Here is a 20,387-nt window from a genome sequence, read left to right as displayed (position 1 = left end):
TTTTTGTGTATAAGTGAGGGTAGGCAGAAAAAAGGGAAATGTGGTTCAGATAGAGGGAGGGTTAACAGCTCTAGGCCACATCCTCTTCCTATTCATCCATGCTTATCCTTAGATCAAAAGGTCGCCAACTGTGAAGTACATAAGAACTAACTGGGGGTGGCAGGGTGTCTTGATATCTACAGAAATTCTACTTTGTTAAGAGTAGAGTCATGGGACTTGCATTATTATTTTAACAGTTTACTTTACTTACATATTATTTGTGGCAATACAGAGAGAAATTGAGAAGAGACAGAAAAAGAGACACCTGCAGAAGATCAGGGACTTAAACACAAGTCCAAGGCAACAGTCACAGAACTACCAGGCCCCCAGACTTGCATTATTAATTAAGCACATCAGATAACACTTAATCAAATGTCCATCACTCCGTGAAACAATATCTATATAAGTAAAAAGTTACCTGAAGGTCATAGCCAAGAATTTGTCCATATCTGAAATTCTTTCAGAGTGAGAGGAAATACATAGTTTTCTGACATATAGCAATCACAGAACTTACATGTGCAAAAAGGAAGTACTAATCTTGATATAACATAGTAAATAGCCACTGAAGGCAAAGGTATTATGGTAAATGGTGCTTAGCCTTTTCTCCTTCAAAGCTCACAGAGAAACAGGAATTACTTTAAAACAGTGCTTTTAATAAACAGTGGGCAAAAATATGGAGGTCTGTTTAATAAGCACATCAGATTTTTTTCAATGTCATAAACAGCAATGTAAACTCATGTTTTCATTTTCACTTGTATTTACCTCCGCGTTTTTTGAGACTTTCAGTTTTCATTTTACTTCTGCTTCTAAATTCAGGCCCTTTAAAATCATCTTTGTCTTCATTCAGCACTGGCTCTGGTTGTACAATCACTGTACCTAGAATGATTTCATTTAAAAAACCATTACACATATTAAATGTGCAAATGAAGTACAAGACTTCAGTTCAGATAAAGCCAACATTGCTGGTACAAAATTTTGTTTTGTTCAAGCTTTTGAGACTTGTATAAGAACTTTAAAATTAAATTAAATTAAAGGGGAATAATAAAAGGGCCAAGTGCCAATAATCAAATTGCTTTTGGGAATATATAGTTAATTTAAAAGGAGGTAGGTATTATGAACTAGTTATAACAGAAATGTGTGAATAAAGTAGAAAGCCTCAACCCAGTTCTGAATTTTCATAGTGCCTCTCATAAGAGTTATTGTAAATATGAACATCCATGCTAAGTTCCACAATTTATAAATAAAGACAACCAGAGGGGAAAGATTTTAAAGAGATCCTATTCTTCTCATAAGCCAAATCACAAACTCTTAGATTCTTAAGGGTTGTTGTACTGCTTTAAGGAATTGGAACTGGGTGAAGTAAGAAGTTCATTCCATTACTATAGTTATTCTGCAGCATTTCCCAAGTAATATGTCAAAGCTTTAAAACTCTGAAAAAGATTTTAGGAGTTTTTAATGTAAGTCTGTCTTAAGATACTTAAGTTGTAATGATCTAACAATAAACTGTAGAATGAGATAAATTGCTGGTCCCTATTAAAGTATTTACAAAGAATTTATTTTTATAGCTATATATAACATGTGACTTGAAGAGAAAAATATTATTTGTACCATAATCAGTGAAGAGCAAATAAAACAGGGACATAAGAAGGGCCTGAGTATACTAAAATATCCAGGCTACTTAGTATCTGATCATCACTGGCAAATATTGATAAAATAACACCTGGCCGCTGTCAGAGCGTTTCTCTGAAACCCTGAAGGCCTGTGATACTCTATAAATTTATCTGGGTAAGTTACAGCACTTACATAAAGGAATTCTAGTCTCTGGAAAAAAGGGAAGAGGGCAGAGGATTGAGTTTTTACAAACTAGTGCATTTAAATAACCCCCCTCCCCAAAAATGTATTATTTTAATGACCAACTCAGATGTATAATGTCAGAGAAATCCCAACATCTGAGAAGAGCAAGATTTATAATTAACAAAAACAATGCTTTTGAAGACTTTTCTCTAGATGCAAGCAAAGCAGTTGAGTGAAATGAGAATTAACTTAGGATTCAAGAGGACCTAGGTTAAAAATCTTCTCAATTTAAAGTTGAAAAAACTCATTGAGTTCTGAATTTGTCCTTTCAAATCTACAAGTAGAAAGAATAATTACATAACAGCATTGGTTTTAAGATAAATTAATTTTTGTAAGACTCAATACCTACCTATACACATTCAAAGTAGTATCCTAACAATGATTATAACGACACATATTTTAACTTTGTAAAGGGGTCTATTTTTGGTTTGGTGGGAGAGAGTTACAGATTAGCCCAGGTCAGATTACTAATATCCAATACAACAGTGAAAGGAAGGTCTGAATTCCTGGTTTAACTAAATCAGTAGTTATCAAAAGAGCACCTAGTGACAACCACAGATAATATAATGATACAAATTGAGTTACTCGTGGTACTTACACTTCCATTTTAGTTGTTTCTAGAATCAATCACCAAATGGATTACAAAAAATTATTATGATAGGTAATTTGCAGAGCCAGGGTAAAGACAGGCCCATCAATTTTCTTTACATATCCCTTCTTTCTCTCATTCATTCCATTTCTTACCTACTATAACACCTAGTTGGTTCTAGTGATGCAACATCTTCTCCTACCAATCATTTTAAAACATTATAATAAAAAATGTGACACAAAAAGTAGACAGAAAAGGTTTAGTAAGACAGTTGTGAAGAACTTATGGGAATATTATTATTATTATTATTATTACTATTACTATTACTATTACTATTACTATTACTATTACTATTACTATTACTTTTTTTTTTTAACCAGAGCACTGTTCAGCTATGGCTTATGGTGGTATTGGGGATTGAACCTGGGACTTTGGAGCTTCAGGCATGATGAGAGTCTGTTCGCATAACCATTATGCTATCTACCCTCCAACCTGAGAATAAATTTTTAAAATCTACTAAGAATCAAATAAATTTAAATAAAGACAACATCTTCACTTTTCACTCTGAAATACAGTGAAATTGCTAAGATCCTTATAATTCTCTCAGCATGTAATCATACTGTTCTAAGATTTAGGCTTTAAAGAACTCGAAGTTTTTAATCCGGTTTACCCCGTCATCTAATAAACAAGAGTCTGCAATAAGGTTACAACTGTAATAGTTAAAATTTTCAAAACAGGCTAATTGCAAGAAATCCAAGTAAATTTATCTTCAGTAGGTAACTATAGCTTTGAGTCACAGAGAATTTAAGAAAGCAGTAAAAATAAATAAGACCAACTTTTTTTAATTTTCAGATTATTCACTGTTTTTTATAGAGAATGCACTATTGAAATTTACTGAACCAAAAGTTAACAGCAAATTTCTAAACCACCTACTATATCTAACTACAAGGGAAAATCTCTTTTCTAAAATAAATTTTGTTCTTTCCAAGGCTGATCAAGTAAATATTCGAATTTTTTTTAAACCTCAAAAGCACATCATCATTATCACACTAATAAATTCCAGACTATCAATACTAAAAGTGTCAGGTTCAGTCCTTTTTACACAGCTAACTGTAACCAAATATATATGACATTTTATAATATTTCAGCATCTACTTACAAGAAAAAAATAATGTTCATTACCTTTTGGCAAGCTTTGTATAGCAATATCACTTTCTGAATTTTCATTAGAAGCATCTTCATTTACATTTTCATCCGAGGGTTTTTCATCATCAGATTCTACATACTTGGTTACAACTGAGGGTTTCCTATAAAAGAAGTCCATGAAATTATGGACATTTCTGACAAGTGGGATACCACCCAAAGGACATATATAACATGTTCTGAAAGAGCAGTAGATGTTCACCAGTAATGAACATCAAAATAACCAGTGAGGTATAAATCTCTATGGTTTATTAGTAAAGACAATGAATCAATAAATCTGAGAGAGAAGCTGGGCATGTGCACTCTGAAAAAGCTAACAGAGGGATTGTAAAAGTAATTCATCTGGGAGTCAGGCGGTAGCGCAAGTTAAGCGAGGGTGGCGCAAAGCACAAGGACCAGCGTAGGACGGTTCAAGCCCCCAGCTCCCCACCTGCAGAGGAGTCGCTTCACAGGTGGTGAAGCAGGTCTGCAAGTGTCTATCCTTCTCTCTCCTCTCTGTCTTCCTCTCCTCTCTCCATTTCTCTCTGTCCTATCCAACAATGACGACATCAATAACAATAATAACTACAGTAATAAAACAAGGGCAACAAAAAGGCAATCAATCAATCAATCAATCAATAGTGCTTCATCTAAACTTTAGAGCTGGGCAGTGGCCCACCCAGTAGAGCACATTATTAGCCATGTACAAAGACCCAGGGTCGGGCCCCTGATCTCTGTATGGGAAAAGTTTCACTAGCACTGATGCAGCACTGCAGCTGTCTCTCTTTTTCCCTCCCTCTTTATCTTTCCTTCCCTTTTAGTTTTTCTCTGTCTCTATCAAAAGCAAAAAAGGAGGAAAATAGCTGTCAGGAAGTTGGTTCACCAGGCACCAAGAATCCATCAATAAATAACCCTGGTAGCAACAGATAAATAAACAAACAACTAAATAAATAACTTCTCAACTTTAGAGTACAAGTTAATAAGCAAGGTGTGAATGTACAAAACTGGAACCAGCAGCAGCACACCCAGCTGAGTGTATAAATTTAGCATGCAGAAGACTTGGATTAAATGAGCCCTTGCTCCCCAACAACAGGGAAGGGGGAGGGACCTTCACGAGCAGTGAAGCAAGTCTGTGGCTCTCTTTCTCTCTCCCCTTCCTCTCAATTTCTCTGTCTTACCAAATTAAAGGAAACATGTAAAGGGAAAACATGGCCACCAGGAGAGGTGGATTCATCATGCAGGTATTGAGTCCCAGTGATAACCTTAGTAGCAATAAAACATAAATGAAAATTAAAAGTCCAATAAAATATACTGGAAACTTCTAACAAAAACTATACGTCACATTATATACTACATTGTATTGTATGTTTAGAAGTACTTTTAGTTCTTGTGTACAAGTCAATGACAAATTAGCAGAAAGAAGGTGGGAGATAGCATAATGGTTATGCAAACAGATTCAAGGCTGAAGCTCTGAGGTCCCAGGTTCAATTCCCCATACCACCATAAACCAGAGCTAGTTTTAAAAAAATTAACAGAAAGATTTTTATATATTAAAAAGGTATTTTATAATTCATTATTATAGTGGATATTACACTCTTAGATAACAGACACTGTCACGTAACCCCCCACAAAAAAAACAGACTACTTCATAAGACATTCAGCATTTCATCTTTTTTTTTAAGACATTTTAATTTATTCATGAGGAAGATAGGGGGGAGAGAGAGAAAGAACCAGACATCGCTCTGGTACGTGTGCTGCTGGGGATTGAACTCAGCACCTCATGGTTAAGAATCCAATGCTGATTCGACTTCCGGAGGCGGAGCTACGAGCAGCAGATCCCTTTCTCTCCTCTCCTCTCCTCTCCCGGATCAACTAGGAATACCAAAGGAGACCACCCGGACCGAAACAAGACAGGACTAGAATGACCACAGAAACCCAGTAAATCACCTGTGAGTACAAACACGCGTGGCTGGTGACAGAGAGGAGAGAGGGGCCTAAGGAGAGATTAAGTGACTGCTAACAGTTCGACAGTTTGTCAGTAGAGACACCACCTTCAGTCTGCTCCACCAACAAGGGGACAGCTGAAGGGAGGAAAGGACTCCCCAGAGACTCACCAAGTGCAACTCTGAATCTCCATTGCTACTACCCTCAGAATCTGGAGCAGCAACAGGGAGGGACACCAGGGTACAGAGATCTAACCGGGAAACTCAGAAGACCTATACCTCGGTGGCATAGCTGAGGGACTGTGAAAGTCTCTTTGCATAACCACTGGATTATCTCTGCCACACCCTGCTTTATCTCTTGGTCAGGAGTCAGTGATTAAGCTAAGAAGCCTATTGATAGTTTAAAAGCCCTCAGGCTCCCATAGCCTACAGGGGAAAAAAAAAAGGCTTTTACACCACTGAACTCCAACTCAGGGATTGAAAAAACTGTTAACTTATTTAAAATGGTTAAAACAACAAGAAAAAATATTGGAGACTCGAACCAGGACAAGAGTCCAGCTAAAAGTCCTCCAGAGGGTGAAGCACAAAACAACGAGTTCAACATCCAAACATTAGCTAAGGAAATAATAACAGGAGTGAGTAAAGAATTTGAAAAAATTGTAATCAGAAATGCAGGAACAACAAATGAGAATATGGAAGAAAATTCTAATTATCTCATGGTTATTAGAGAGCTGAAAGCTGAAATCGCTGAGCTAAGAAGGCAACTAGCTGAACAAGCTAAAACAGTATCAGAGCAGGGCAACAAAATAGATGAACTCCAGAAAGCAGTAGAGGGCAGAGAGAATAGAATCAATGAGGCTGAAGACAGAATTAGCAAGATTGAGGATGAATTAGAGACAACTAAAAAAGAAGTAAGAGATCTCAAAAAGAGATTAAGAGATGCTGAAAACAACAACAGAGTCCTATGGGATGACTTCAAAAGAAACAATATACGCATTATTGGCTTACCAGAGGAAGAAAGAGAAGGGGAGGAAGAAAGCGTTCTCCAGGCCATAATAGCTGAAAATTTCTCTAGTCTAGACAACACCAAAGACATAAAGATTCAAGAAGCCCAGAGGGTCCCAAACAGAATTAACCCAGACCTAAAGACACCAAGACATGTCATACTTAGATTGGAAAGGAATAAGGATAAAGAAAGGATCCTCAAGGCTGCAAGAGAAAAACAAAGAGTCACCTACAAAGGAAAACCCATAAGATTAGCAGCAGACTTCTCCATACAAACACTACAGGCCAGAAGAGAATGGCAAGATATCTATCGAGTGCTCAATGAGAAAGGCTTTCAGCCAAGAATACTATATCCTGCTAGATTGTCATTCAGACTAGATGGAAGCATCAAAACCTTCTCAGACAAGCAACAGTTGAAGGAAGCAACCATCACCAAGCCTGCCCTGAAAGAAGTTCTGAAAGGTCTCCTATAAACAGTCAGACCACCACAAATAGGACATATATCAAAACACTCTAAAACTCTACAAGAATGGCTTTAAAATATCTTCAATCTTTGATATCAATAAATGTGAATGGCCTGAATTCACCTATTAAAAGACACAGAGTAGGAAGATGGATCAGAAAACACAACCCAACAATATGTTGTCTACAGGAAACTCACCTAACTCAACAAGACAAACACAGACTTAAAGTGAAAGGATGGAAAACTATCATTCAAGCCAATGGCCCACAAAAAAGGGCAGGAACAGCTATTCTCATATCTGACATGATAGACTTTAAAATAGGTAAGATTAAAAAAGATAGGAATGGACACTACTTAATGCTCAGAGGATCAGTCAATCAAGAGGACTTAACAATTATTAATATCTATGCACCCAATGAGAAGCCATCTAAATACATCAAACTTCTACTGAAAGAGCTACAGCAATATATTAAATGGACCTACCCTATGACCCTGCAATTCCCCTCCTGGGGATATATCCTAAGGAACCCAACACATCCATCCAAAAAGATCTGTATACACATATGTTCTTGGCAGCACAATTTGTAATAGCCAAAACTTGGAAGCAACCCAGGTGTCCAACAACAGATGAGTGGCTGAGCAAGTTGTGGTATATATACACAATGGAATACTACTCAGCTGTAAAAAATGGTGACTTCACCGTTTTCAGCCCATCTTGGATGGACCTTGAAAAAATCATGTTGAGTGAAATAAGTCAGAAAGTGAAGGATGAATATGGGATGATCTCACTCTCAGGCCGAAGTTGACAAACAAGATTAGAAAAGAAAACACAAGTCGAACCTGAAATGGAATTGGAGTATTACACCAAAGTAAAAGACTCTGGGGTGGGTGGGTAGGTGGGTGGGGAGAATACAGGTCCATGAAAAATGATGTATGAAATAGTGGGGGTTGTATTGTTAAATGGGAATCTGGGGAATGTTATGCATGTACAAACCATTGTATTTACTGTTGAATGTAAAGCATTAATTCCCCAATAAAGAAATAAATTATTTAAAAAAAAAAAAAAAAGAATCCAATGCTAGCAGTCTGGCGGTAGGCACAGCGGGTTAAGCGCACGTGGCGTAAAGTGCAAGGACCTGCATAAGGATCCCGGTTCGAGCCCCTGGCTCCCCACCTGCAGGGGAGTCACTTCACAGGCAGTGAAGCATGTCTGCAGGTGTCTTTCTCTCCCCTTCTCTGTCTTCCCCTCCTCTCTCCATTTCTCTCTGTCCTAGCCAAACATGACGACATCAATAGCAACAACAATAATAACTACAACAATAAAACAAGGGCAACAAAAGAAAATAAATAAATAAATAAATATTTTTAAAAAGAATCCAATGCTTTATCCACTGTGCCACCTCCCAGACCACCATTTCATCCTTTTCTAAAAGCACTTATGTAATATTAAAAAAAAAAGATTTCCATACTGCATGGGCCACTAATACATAATAAATCCTCTCGATTCATTCATTAGAATTCAAAATCAGAATGAAAAATTGTTAACCTCAAGTAATGGGCGCATAAGGGTGCATTATACTATACTGTACATTTTAATATGTATTTTGTATAGTTTTCATATAACAAGTATAAAGTTTAGAAATATATCATTAGAAAGAAAAGACTTGAAAAAATAACAGCCTTTCAACATCAACTAACCTCTTTGATCGAGAAGCTCCTGACAATTTTGACTTTTCTGAAGAGCTAGCTCCCTAAATATGAGGGAAAAAAATACAAAGGTAAGCAAAACTCTCAAAGCAACAGTTTTCAATGAACTATTTCCATACACCAAGATCTTAGATACAATGATATGAGATTTTATTTATATAACTAAAATATCTTTTAAAGGAACTTAATAAATGAATTCCCACTTACTGCTACATTTCCTGAATTTAACATTTACCTACTAAGGCAAAAAAAAATCTCAGAATGGGCATATATATAAAAAGCTGGGATTTTGTTTATTGGCTTGCTTTTGTTTTGTTCTGTCTTGTTTCATTTGGTGTTTTGTAGTGACAGTATATTTAGAACTTTTTCTTTAAGAAATTGCTATTTGATAACGTTTTTTCTCAGGCATAGTGTAACATTTCCCCAAAACACCTACCACCAAACTGCCTTCTCCCTCAACCACAGAACATTGGGCCCTCAGCCCCCATTTCCAAGTCACTTTCACATCTCTCTTTTGAATTTTTATATCTACATATTCAACAGTATATACAGATATTCGCCCTTTATTTTCTTGTGCTATTTTTTTCTTACTTTTTCACTTAAAAGAATTCCCGCAGGGAGTCGGGCTGTAGCTCAGCGGGTTAGGTGCAGGTGGCGCAAAGCACAAGGACGGGCATAAGGATCCCGGTTCGAACTCCGGCTCCCCACCTGCAGGGGAGTCGCTTCACAGGCGGTGAAGCAGGTCTGCAGGTGTCTATCTTTCTCTCCTCCTCTCTGTCTTCCCCTCCTCTCTCCATTTCTCTCTGTCCTATCCAACAACGACAACAACAATAATAACTACAACAATAAAACAACAAGGGCAACAAAAGGGAATAAATAAATAAAAATAAATATATAAAAAAATTTTTTAAAGAATTCCCGCAAGTCAACAAAGCAGAATTAAATATGTATGCATTATATTAAATAGAATCATCTGATAATAGAAATCTATTTAGATAAAAGTTTAATAAAAAGCTGTAAATGCTTCAAATCAGTCTTACCTCCTCTTTGTTGTTTTCCATTATATCAGAACTAGTTCCAGAACCACTGCTTTTTTCTGAAAAGAGAAGAAATAGAAACATTATTAACCTCATGAATGCTTTCCCAAACATAACACCAATACCAACTAGTCCAATCTGATGAAGTATGACAACACCAGCAATATTTTTCTTTTTTCTTTTCTTTTTTTTTGCCACTGGGGCTCAGTGCCTGCACTATGAATCCACTGCTCCTGGCAGACATTCCCCCCCTCCCGTTTTTTAATAGACAGGACAGAAAGAAATTGAGAGAGATGGGGAACATAGGGAGAAACATAGACACCTGCTTCACCACTTGTGAGTGATCAACCCCTCACCCCCACAGGTGGGGAGGTAGGGGCTAGAATAAGAATCCTTGCACTTTGTACTTGTGCTTTGTACTATGTGCGCTTAACCTGGTGCACTACTGCCCAACACCCATACTTTACTCTCAGAATATTCCTAGACTGCAAATAAATGACTCTGTGGTTGAGCACCTATTATTTGCAAGTCCTTAATTCTATGCCCAGCACTATATATGCCAGAGTGATACTCTGGTTGTCTCCCTATATTTCTTTCTCTGAATGAACATTTAACTTTAATAAAGTAATCCTAGAAAAGTTCTGACTTGAATCAGAAAAGTCAGTACTCTCAGGATACACTAATACCTTTTCTTTAAAAGCATTAAATTTCTAAAAAGAGTATTTTGCTATCAAAACTTGCCCAACTATAACCCTTAATGACACTTTCTCTTAAAGAGAAAAAGTCAGCTCCTTTTTACAGACACACACACACACACACAAATGAAATGATAAACTGTTGGTCTAGAAAATAGCTCATCTGGTAGAATATGCACATTGCCAAGCCTAAGGCCATGAGTTTGAGGCCCAGTAAGAAATGGAAATATCCTGTATTTATTGTCAACTGTAAAACATTAATCCCCCAATAAAGAAACTGACAAATGTTACACATAAAAAAATAAAAAAGAGGTAGTCGGGCGGTAGTGCAGCGGGTTAAGCACAGGTGGCACAAAGCACAAGGACCGGCAGATGGAGCCCAGTTGAGGCCCCAGCTCCTCAAATGCAGGGGAATCACTTCACAAGTGGTGAAGCAGGTCTGCAGGTGTCTATCTTTCTCTCCCCCTCTGTCTTCCCCTCCTCTCTCCATTTCTCTCTATCCTAGCCAAACATGACGACATCAATAGTAACAACAATAATAACTACAATAATAAAACAACAAGGGCAACAAAAGAAAATAAATCAAAGGAAGGAAGGAAGGAAGGAAGGAAGGAAGGAAGGAAGGAAGGAAGGAAGGGAGGAAGGAAGGGAGAGAGAGAGAGAGAAACACCATGGGCAGAATGCTAATATGTTTTCCTTCTATGTCCCTCTCTTTCTAAGTAAAAATAATTAAGAGTGGACTGAGGAAGCCTGCTCAGTGGTATATAATCTATGCTATGCACAAAGCTGACTTCACCTCCTGAGAATGCATAAACTTTTTAAAATCATATACTACGAGTAAATTAGCCTTCACCACAAAACTAGGGGGTTTTGTGGTTCAGTTGACAAAGTATCACCAGACTTACATACCTAAGGCTCCCAGTTAAATTCCCAACACAGTATGTATTCTCTAGCTTCTCCCTGTCTCAGACGAAATGTTCTCTTATATAAAATCAGTAAAATAAATCTTTAAAAATAACAAACAAGGGGCCAGGTTAAGCGCGCACCCAGTTAAGTGCACAAATTACAGTGCACCAGGACCCTGGTTCAGCCCCTGGTCCCCACCTGCAAAGAGAATTATTTCACAAGCGGTGTAGCCAATTTGCAGGTTTCTGTATTCTCTCCCTTTCTATCTCCCCCAACCCTCCCAATTTCTTTCTCCATCCAATAATATTTTTTAAATTTTTAATTAAAAAATAAAAATAGTGGTCCAGGAGGTGGCGCAGTGGCTAAGGCACTAGACTCTCAAGCATGAGGTCCTGAGTTCAATCCCTGGCAGCACATGTACCAGAGTGATGTCTGGTTCTTTCTCTCTCTCCCCTATCTTTCTCATAAATAAATAAATAAATATCTTTTTTAAAAAAATAAAAATAAAAATAAAATAATAAACAAAAATATCCTAGGACAGATTTCTCTCCCCAAAAAAATGTCTCCCCCATATAAAATAGAAAAAGCGGGGGCAGTGGTAGATAGCATAATAGCTATGCAAATAGACCTTCATGCCTGAGGCTCCATCAAGTCCCTGGTTCAATCCCCCGCACTACCATAAGCCAGAGCTGAACAGTGCTCTGATTAGAGAGAGAGAGACAGACAGACAGACAGAGACAGAGAGACACAGAGACAGAGAGATACAGGGGGTGGCGCAGTGGATAAAGCACTGGACTCTCAAGCATGAGGTCCTAAATTCAACCCCCAGTGGCACATGTACCAGAGAGATGTCTGCTTTTCTTTCTTTTTCTTTCTTTCCTTCTTTCTCTCTCTCTATATATATCTCTCTCTCCTCCTTTCTCATTAATAAATAAATAAAATCTCTTTTAAAAAAGAAAAGAAAAAGATCTGAGAGAAATGTAAGTGAAAGCAAAAGAAAGTAGATAGAGGGAAATAATGAAGATTGGAACAGAAATCAATGAGAGAAGAAAGAAAAAACAATGAAATTAAAAGTCAGTTATAGGGAATCGGGCAGTAGCGCAGTGGGTTAAGGCACACATGGCGCAAAGCACAAGGACCCACAGAAGGATCCTGGTTCGAGCCTCCCGCTCCCCACCTGCACGGGAGTCGCTTCACAGGCGGTGAAGCAGGTCTGCAGGTGTCTATCTTTCTCTCCCTCTGTCTTCCCCTCCTCTCTCCATTTCTCTCTGTCCTGTCCAACAATGATGACATCAATAACAACAACAATAATAACTACAATAAAAAGACAATAAGGGCAACAAAAGAGAAAATAAATAAATTTTAAAAAAAATTTAAGTCAGTTATAGTGGTCCGGGAGGTGGTGCAGTGATAAAGCTCTGGACTCTCAAGCATGAGGTCCCAAGTTCAATCTCCGGCAGCACATGTGCCAGAGTGATGTCTAATTCTTTCTCTCTCTTCCTATCTTTCTCATAAATAAATAATTTTTTAAATTTCTTTATTGGGGAATTAATGTTTTACATTCAACAGTAAATACAATAGTTTGTACATGCATAACATTCCCAGTTTCCCATATAACAATACAACCCCCACTAGGTCCTCTGTCATCCTTCTTGGAACTGTATTCTCCCCACCCACCAACCACAGTCTTTTACTTTGGTGCAATACAATAAATATATATATATTTTGTTGTTTTTTTAAAGCCAGTTATAGGGGGCTGGGTGGTGATGCACCCAGATGAGTGTACACATTACCATTCACAATGACCTGGGTTCAAGGCCCCGCTCCCACCTAAAGTGATGCTTAACAAGCAGTGAAGCAGGCCTGAAGATGTCTATCTTTTTATTTCCCTATCTCCCAACTCCTCTCTCCAATTTTCCATTCTGCCAAATAAAAACAAAAGGTAGTTGGGCGATGAAAGACCTGGTTAAGCACACATAGTACAAAATACAAGGATACAAGCAAGGATGTGGGTTCAAGTCCCCGTCTCCCCAAATGAATGGAGGACACTTTACAAGTAGCAAAGCAGACCTGCAGGTATCTCTCTCCCTCTCTATCTCCCCATCCTCTCTCAATTTCTCTCTGTCCTATCCAATAAAATGGGGGGGGGGAGTGTCCTTCAGGAGCAATGGATTTGTAATGCTGGCATCAAGCCCCAGCAATAACTCTGAATGCCAAAAAAAAAAAAAATGCCAGTAGTCATGGACTCATTATGCAGGCACTAAGCCCCGGTGATAACTGTGGTGGCAATAAAAAAAAAAAAAGAGAGAAAGTCAGTTATTCAAAAGATGGAAAAAACTAGCACACCTTTTACTAAATTGATCAAGATGTAAGTCAAATGTACTAAAAACAAATTTTAATCAGGGGTGTTACTAACTACAACAAAAAATAAAATCTAAGGAAAAGGAAAAATATTCAGATATGCTAATATAAATTGTAAGTGGAAAACATTAATAAATTGACCATTTATAGTGAATCTTCAACTACATAATCACTAGATCTAAGTTAAGTTTCTTTCCTCCTCTGTGTCTTCCCTCCTCTCTCCATTTCTCTCTGTCCTATTCTACAACAACAACATCAATAATAACTACAACAATAAAACCACAACGGCAACACAAGTGAATAAATAAATTTTAAAAAAAAAGAAAAGAAAAAGAAAAAAAGGATGGGAGAGAGGGAGAGAAAAAAAAATCAGACATCACTCTGGTACATGTGCTGCTAGGGATCAAACTCAGGACCTCACACTGCAAAGTCCAACGCTTTACTCACTGTGCCATCTCCTAGACCATACATTATGACTTTTTCAATAGTGCAATACAAGTATATATCATATGCTATAGTAAGAACATATCATATTATATATTATGCCAATATATTATATATACATTATACTCAAGAAGCATGAATAATAGATGCTGTGGTAAATAAAATTTCTATTAACGGTCCTTAAGACTTCACAAATGTGAAGAATCCATAAATGTGAATAAATAAGACTCCCATGATTATGATATAAAATGGCAGTGAACCTTTAAAATGGTAGGTTGGGGCCAGCAATATAGCTTACCTCAGGACTGGGTGGTGGCAAAACTGGTTGAGCACACTCATCACAGTACCCAAAGACCTAAGTTAAAGTCCTTAGCAGTGAGAAGCTTCACAAGCAGTGAAGCAATGATGTAGGTGTCTTTTACTGCCCCTCTCCATCTCTCCTTTCCTCTCAATTTCTCTCTGCCCAATCATATTAAAATAATAAATAAATATTTGTAAAAGATAGCTCACCTGGGAGGGCATCTGCTTTAGAATACACAAAGCCCATGCAGACCTGGTACAACACAGAGGTGTACTATAGCACTGAGGGCAGCTTTGGTGCTGTGGTCTTAGCCTTTGTCAGTCAGTCAGTCAGTCAGTCAGTCAGTCTGTCTGTCTGTCTGTCTGTCTCTGTCTCTGTCTCTCTGGTGCTGTGATCTTAGCCACTGTCAGTCTCTGTCTCTCTTTCTCCCTCTCCTTCTCCCTCTCCCTCTCCCTCCCTCTCCCCTCCCCCTCCCCCTTCTCCCTCTATGAATGAAAAAGTTGGACAGGTAGTCTAGTTGGTAGAGTGCACATCTTCCATATGTGAGGCCCTGGATTTGATCTCTATCAGTAAGCACGAACAGAACTCCACAGATGGTGAAGCAATGTTTTGATGGCTCTCACTCTTTCTAGTTTCCTCTTCCCTAAAGAGCATAGAATAAAAAATTGACTACAGAGGCAGCTTAATGATGTGACACATGTATAAGGCCCTGAACCCACTTTCTGGTACTGCGTAAGAATGAGGGGGTGTAAGGTTTAGGACCAGAAAGGTGGTTGAGAGTAGAGCACATGCATTCCCTAGAACCCTCTGAGGGCACCAACACTACACACTTGCATGAAGTCTTGGGCTCTATCCCTAGCATCACTTTTTTTTTTTTCCTCCAGGTTTATTGCTGGGCTCTGCACCATGAATCCACCGCTCCTGGAGGCCATTTTCCCCCCTTTTGTTGCCCTTGTTGTTGTAGCCTCGTTGTGGTTATTATTATTACCATTGTTGATGTTGTTCGTTGTTGGATAGGACAGAGAGAAATGGAGAGAGGAGAGGAAGACAGAGAGGGGGAGAGAAAGATAGACACCTGCAGACCTGCCTCACCACCTGTGAAGCGACTCCCCTGAAGGTGGGGAGCCAGGGGCTCGAGCCAGGATCCTTACGCCGGTCCTTGCACTTTGCGCCACGTGCACTCAACCCACTGCACCACTGCCCGACGGCCCCCCAGCATCACTTTTAAAAGGTGTGGGTTACAGAAAAAGGTAATGGGGGGTGGCAGTCAGTGGAGCACCTGGTTTAGCGCCCACGTTATAGTTCACAAGGACCCAGGTTCAAGCCCCCTGCACCGTACCTGCAGAGGGATAACTTCAGGAGTGGTGAAGCAGGGCTATAGGTGTCTCTGTCTCTATCTCCCACTCCTCTCTCTGTCTCTATCAAGTAATAAATAAATTAAAATATTTTTTAAAAATAGAAAATGGTAATAGGAAAAAGGACCTTTTTATTTATTTTTTCTTCACTGGGGTTTCACTGCTCTAGGAAGACTTTTTTTTTCCTTAGAAAAGAAAGACAGAGATTGAGAGAAAGATACCACAGCACTGAAGGTTTCTTCAGTGCAGTAGGGGCCAGGCTCTGATCTGAGTGGTAGGCATGACAACACAGGCACACTACCTAAGTGGATTATCTTGCTAGCCCAGAAGAACCTAATTTAAACACAGGCATCCTTGAAAGTTAAAAAATATTCTTTGTGGTCCGGGAGGTGGCACAGTGTATAGGGCATTGGAATCTCAACCATGAGGTCCTGAGCTCAATCCCCCGCAGCACATGTACCAGAATGATGTCTGGTTCTTTCCCTCCTGTCTTTCTCATAAATAAATAAATTCTTTAAAAAAAAATACATTCTTCACCTCAAGGCTGAAGGTGGCAGAAATAGCAAACAAAATGGTAAATCATAAAAAAGATTCAATGTACTAATGGTGGTTTTAAAGATGGAGAAGGAAATGTGAAAAGAAATCTGAACAGCTATAAACAGCTGAGAGGAAAAGAAGATCCTAGCCAATAGCCAACAAGAAAAAGGGACTTCACCACAACTATAAAGAACTAAATTTATGCAAAAACCTCAATTAGTATGGACATGGACTTTCTTTAAAGCATACAGAAGGGAGTCAGGCGGTAGCGCAGCAGGTTAAGTGCAGGTGACGCAAAGCACAAGGACTGGAATAAGAATCCTGGTTTGAGCCCCCGGCTCCTCACCTGCAGGGGAGTCGCTTCACAGGCAGTGAAGCAGGTCTGCAGGTGTCTATCTTTCTCTCTCACTCTGTCTTCCTCTCCTCTCTCCATTTCTCTCTGGCCTATCTAACAACAACGACATCAATAACAACAACAATAACTACAACAATGAAAAAACAACAAGGGCAACAAAAGGGGAAATAAATATAATAATAATAATAATAAAAAGCATATAGAAAGGAGCATTCTTACTAACAGTTTCATACCAACCTTGTGTGAGCAGAATCCAACAGTCTGTTGGAATCCTAGCCTACAACACTGTAAGATCAAAATTTGGATCACTGGGCACAATAGTTATGCAGTAAGACTTTCAATGCCAGAGGCTCTGACAGACCAGGTTTAATGCCCAGTGCTGTCATAAGCCAGAAGTAACGGTGTTGCCAGTTTAAAAGAAAAAAATAGTTTTAAATTGCCAGTTCTGTGATGATAAGAGTACTTAAATAGCTTCAAAGTAATTTCTAGCAAATTACTTATTTGTTACAAAAAATACATTTCATAAACTTATTTTGTTGTTCTTATGTAGCAAAACAAATATAACCAAGTTATCTATAGTAAGTTATCATGGCCAATGAAGGGAAAGATTTGTGATACTGACAAAAAAGTAACACCATTTAGGTAGTATTCCTGCCAAAAATAAGTAATTTGAAACTAACTGTAACAAATCAGACAAATTATCAGTAATATTTAAAGACAATTACCAGAACTGTACTTTTCAAAGGTCATTATTACAATAAAATTGTTTCAGATTTTAAAAGGGTAAAGGATTTTAAAAGAGTAAAGAAACATAAATGTGTGCAATGTCTTATTTTCCATTGGTGCCTAGACTTGGTGGGGGATGAGACTGACCTACAAAATAAGTGTTGGGGTAACTGACAAATTTTGATGCTGCCATTTCAAATTCTTTTCCTTCTGACTTAAGAAAACCCTTTAGCACTCCCTCTAGCATAGGTCTGCTGACATCAAGTTCTCGCTTTTTATTTGTCTTTATTCCACCTTCACTTTTGTTTCCTGGGTTTTTTTTTAAACAAATTTTATTGACTCACCATTGGTTAACAATACTGTTAAATTATAGGAGTACAACTTCACACAACTACAGGTGCATTAAGAACTGTCATAGTATTCACACACTAGAACAAAGTTCCAATAACATCACAGTATCAAAATGACTCCTGTCCACTCCTCTCACCCTCTTCCCCATTTCCTCAGTTTACCACCATATTTTCAATCTCAAAAGTTATTTTTGGGGGGTCGGGCAGTAGCGCAGCAGGTTAAGCGAACATGGCGCAAAGTGCAAGGACCGGCAGGGGGATCCCGGTTCAAGCCCCCAGCTCCCCACCTGCAGGAGGGTCACTTCACAGGCGGTGAAGCAAGTCTGCAGGTGTCTATCTTTCTCTCCCCCTTCTCAGTCTCCCCTCCTCTCTCAATTTCTCTCTGTCCTGTCCAACAACAACAACAGCAATGATAACAACAATAATGATGACAACAATGGCAACAAAGTGGGAAAAAATGGCCTCCAGGAGCAGTGGATTCGTAGTGCAGGCACCGAGCCCCAGCAATAACCCTGGAGGTTTAAAAAAAAGTTATTTTTGTTCTTTTTGCCAGTTTGCTTGCTTGGGTGATTTGCATTCCATATGCGAATAAAACTATCAGGTCTTTTGCTTTCTGACATTATACTAATATAGCACCTCAAGTTCCATTCATATTGGTGCAAAAATCATGATTTCATCTTTTTAAATAATTGAGTAGTAATTCCTGAAAATATATATACCATAACTTCTGTATCGGGTTACCAACTGATATGCATTTAGGTTGATTCCACATTCTGACAATTACGAATAATGCTTCTATAAACACAGGGATGCAATTATCATTTTGAGTACTTGTTTTTAGGCATTTTCTTTACTTTTTTTTTTGTAGATTTTAAAGCAATCTTCATAGTGTTTTTGTTTTTGTTGTAGCTGGGGCTTCACCACTACACACTGACTTTTACAGAAAGGGAGAAATGAGAGAGAGAGATAGGAACAGAGAGACAAAGAAAGATAGCACAGCACGGATGAGGGAATCAAGTTCAAATCCAGGTTACTTGCATGACAAAAAAAAAAAAAAGCTGGCACACTATCCAGGTGAGGAATTTTTTCACCCTTACTTGAGATGTTTTGCATAGAGGTATATTCTTACAGTCTGCAATGATTCCTGTTTCTCCACATAATCACCAACAATTATTGTTTCCAGTTCTTTTGTTGTTTCCAGTTCTTTTAATATAAACCATTCACACAAGTGAGAACCGTTACCTCACTGCAACTTTCATATCACTTCCATAATAAGGATGCTGAGTTTTTCCTGTGCCTGTGAATATTCTGTATGTATCATCTATTCAGCTCTATTTATTTATTTATTTATTTTTATTTAGGTGTCAGAGACCAAAAGCAGGGCCTCATACACACAAAGCATGAAATCTACCAAGGAGCTACATCCCTGACCAAAATTTTGCTCAATTTTTATCTACTGCGGCACACCCGGACTTTTTGCTCAATTTTTAAGTTGAGTTCTTTGGTTTTCTGTAGTTGAGGTGAATTCTTTATATGTTTTAGTCATCATTCTGCTGGATACATAATGTAGGTATAAAAATCTCCCAATTCAGAGGCTGCCTTTTTGTTTTTATGCTACTTTCTCACTGTTTAACTTTTTTTTTTTAGATAAGAGAGATAGAAAGGCAGAGAAAGTGAAAGACATACCAACATTAAAGCTTCCTTCAGGGTGTAGGTAGCATAATGTTTATGCAAAGATACTCTCATGCCTGAGGCTCCAAAGTTCAATCCCCTGCACCACCATAAGCCAGAGCTGAGCATTGCTCTGGTTTTAAAAAAAAAAAAAAGGCTTCCTTCTTCAATGTGGTGGAGACAGGCTCCAACCTGAATTGTGCACAAGGTAAAGCAAAGCTTTATCCAAAGTGACAGAGCTATTTTGCAAGTCCTGTGTAAAACTTTTTAGTTTCATGAAGTACTATCAAGTTATTTTTACTTTTTTTTATAATGTCATTGGAATATTCATTCATATTTTTGAAGACAAAATCCAGTGATTCTATATGTCTTATGTTTTCATGTAATATATCCAAGTATTTCATGTGTTTTTGAGTTAACCTTTATGTGTGGTATTAAATAATGATCTATTTTAATTTTTTCCACATGGAACTACAGTTTTCACAGCATCATTTGAAGACACCTCTCTTTCTCCATTGTATGATTTTAGTTCCTTTGTCATAAATTAAATATCCATGTATGTGTCCATTTATTTCTTGGCTCTCTATTCAGCTGTCATTATAACAGTAAGATGCTATTTTGTACAATGTTGTGCATCCTGTCTTTATACCAGTATCACTAATTTGTATAGTATCACCTTACCAGGGAAGTGTTGATTTGCACATATGTTGTCACACATACATTTCCTTGTCTTCATGGGAAGTTGTTAGCACACTACTCCTATACCTATCTATCAACTTGCAAGCTTCTTCCATCATGGGAAACTAGGTCCCCGTCCCCTTCAATTTCCTCTTTCTTCTCCCCTTTGGAATCCTTAAATCTGCTACA

At 38.1% G+C, this 20,387-nt stretch overlaps 1 protein-coding gene across 7 annotated transcripts in view; it reads right to left on the bottom strand.

Moving 5' to 3' along the window:
* Window positions 1-20,387, bottom strand: part of ATRX (ATRX chromatin remodeler) — a 217,354-nt gene that overhangs the window by 154,459 nt on the left and 42,508 nt on the right. For 4 of the 7 annotated variants that reach the window (XM_060183149.1, XM_060183145.1, XM_060183147.1 and 1 more), the window contains exons 3-6: window positions 9,823-9,878; window positions 8,774-8,826; window positions 3,665-3,789; window positions 802-915 (exon numbers count right to left, since the gene is read on the bottom strand). In XM_060183149.1, coding sequence (XP_060039132.1) covers window positions 802-915; window positions 3,665-3,789; window positions 8,774-8,826; window positions 9,823-9,878 — 348 coding nt within the window. The remainder of the gene's footprint in view (window positions 1-801; window positions 916-3,664; window positions 3,790-8,773; window positions 8,827-9,822; window positions 9,879-20,387) is intronic. The other 3 variants (XM_060183148.1, XM_060183151.1, XM_060183150.1) reach the window with 1 other exon arrangement.

Source organism: Erinaceus europaeus, chromosome X (genome assembly GCF_950295315.1).
Source record: "Erinaceus europaeus chromosome X, mEriEur2.1, whole genome shotgun sequence".
NCBI lineage: Eukaryota > Metazoa > Chordata > Mammalia > Eulipotyphla > Erinaceidae > Erinaceus > Erinaceus europaeus.
Note: the sequence above shows the minus strand (reverse complement) of the source record. Positions and strands in the feature narration are given on the sequence as shown.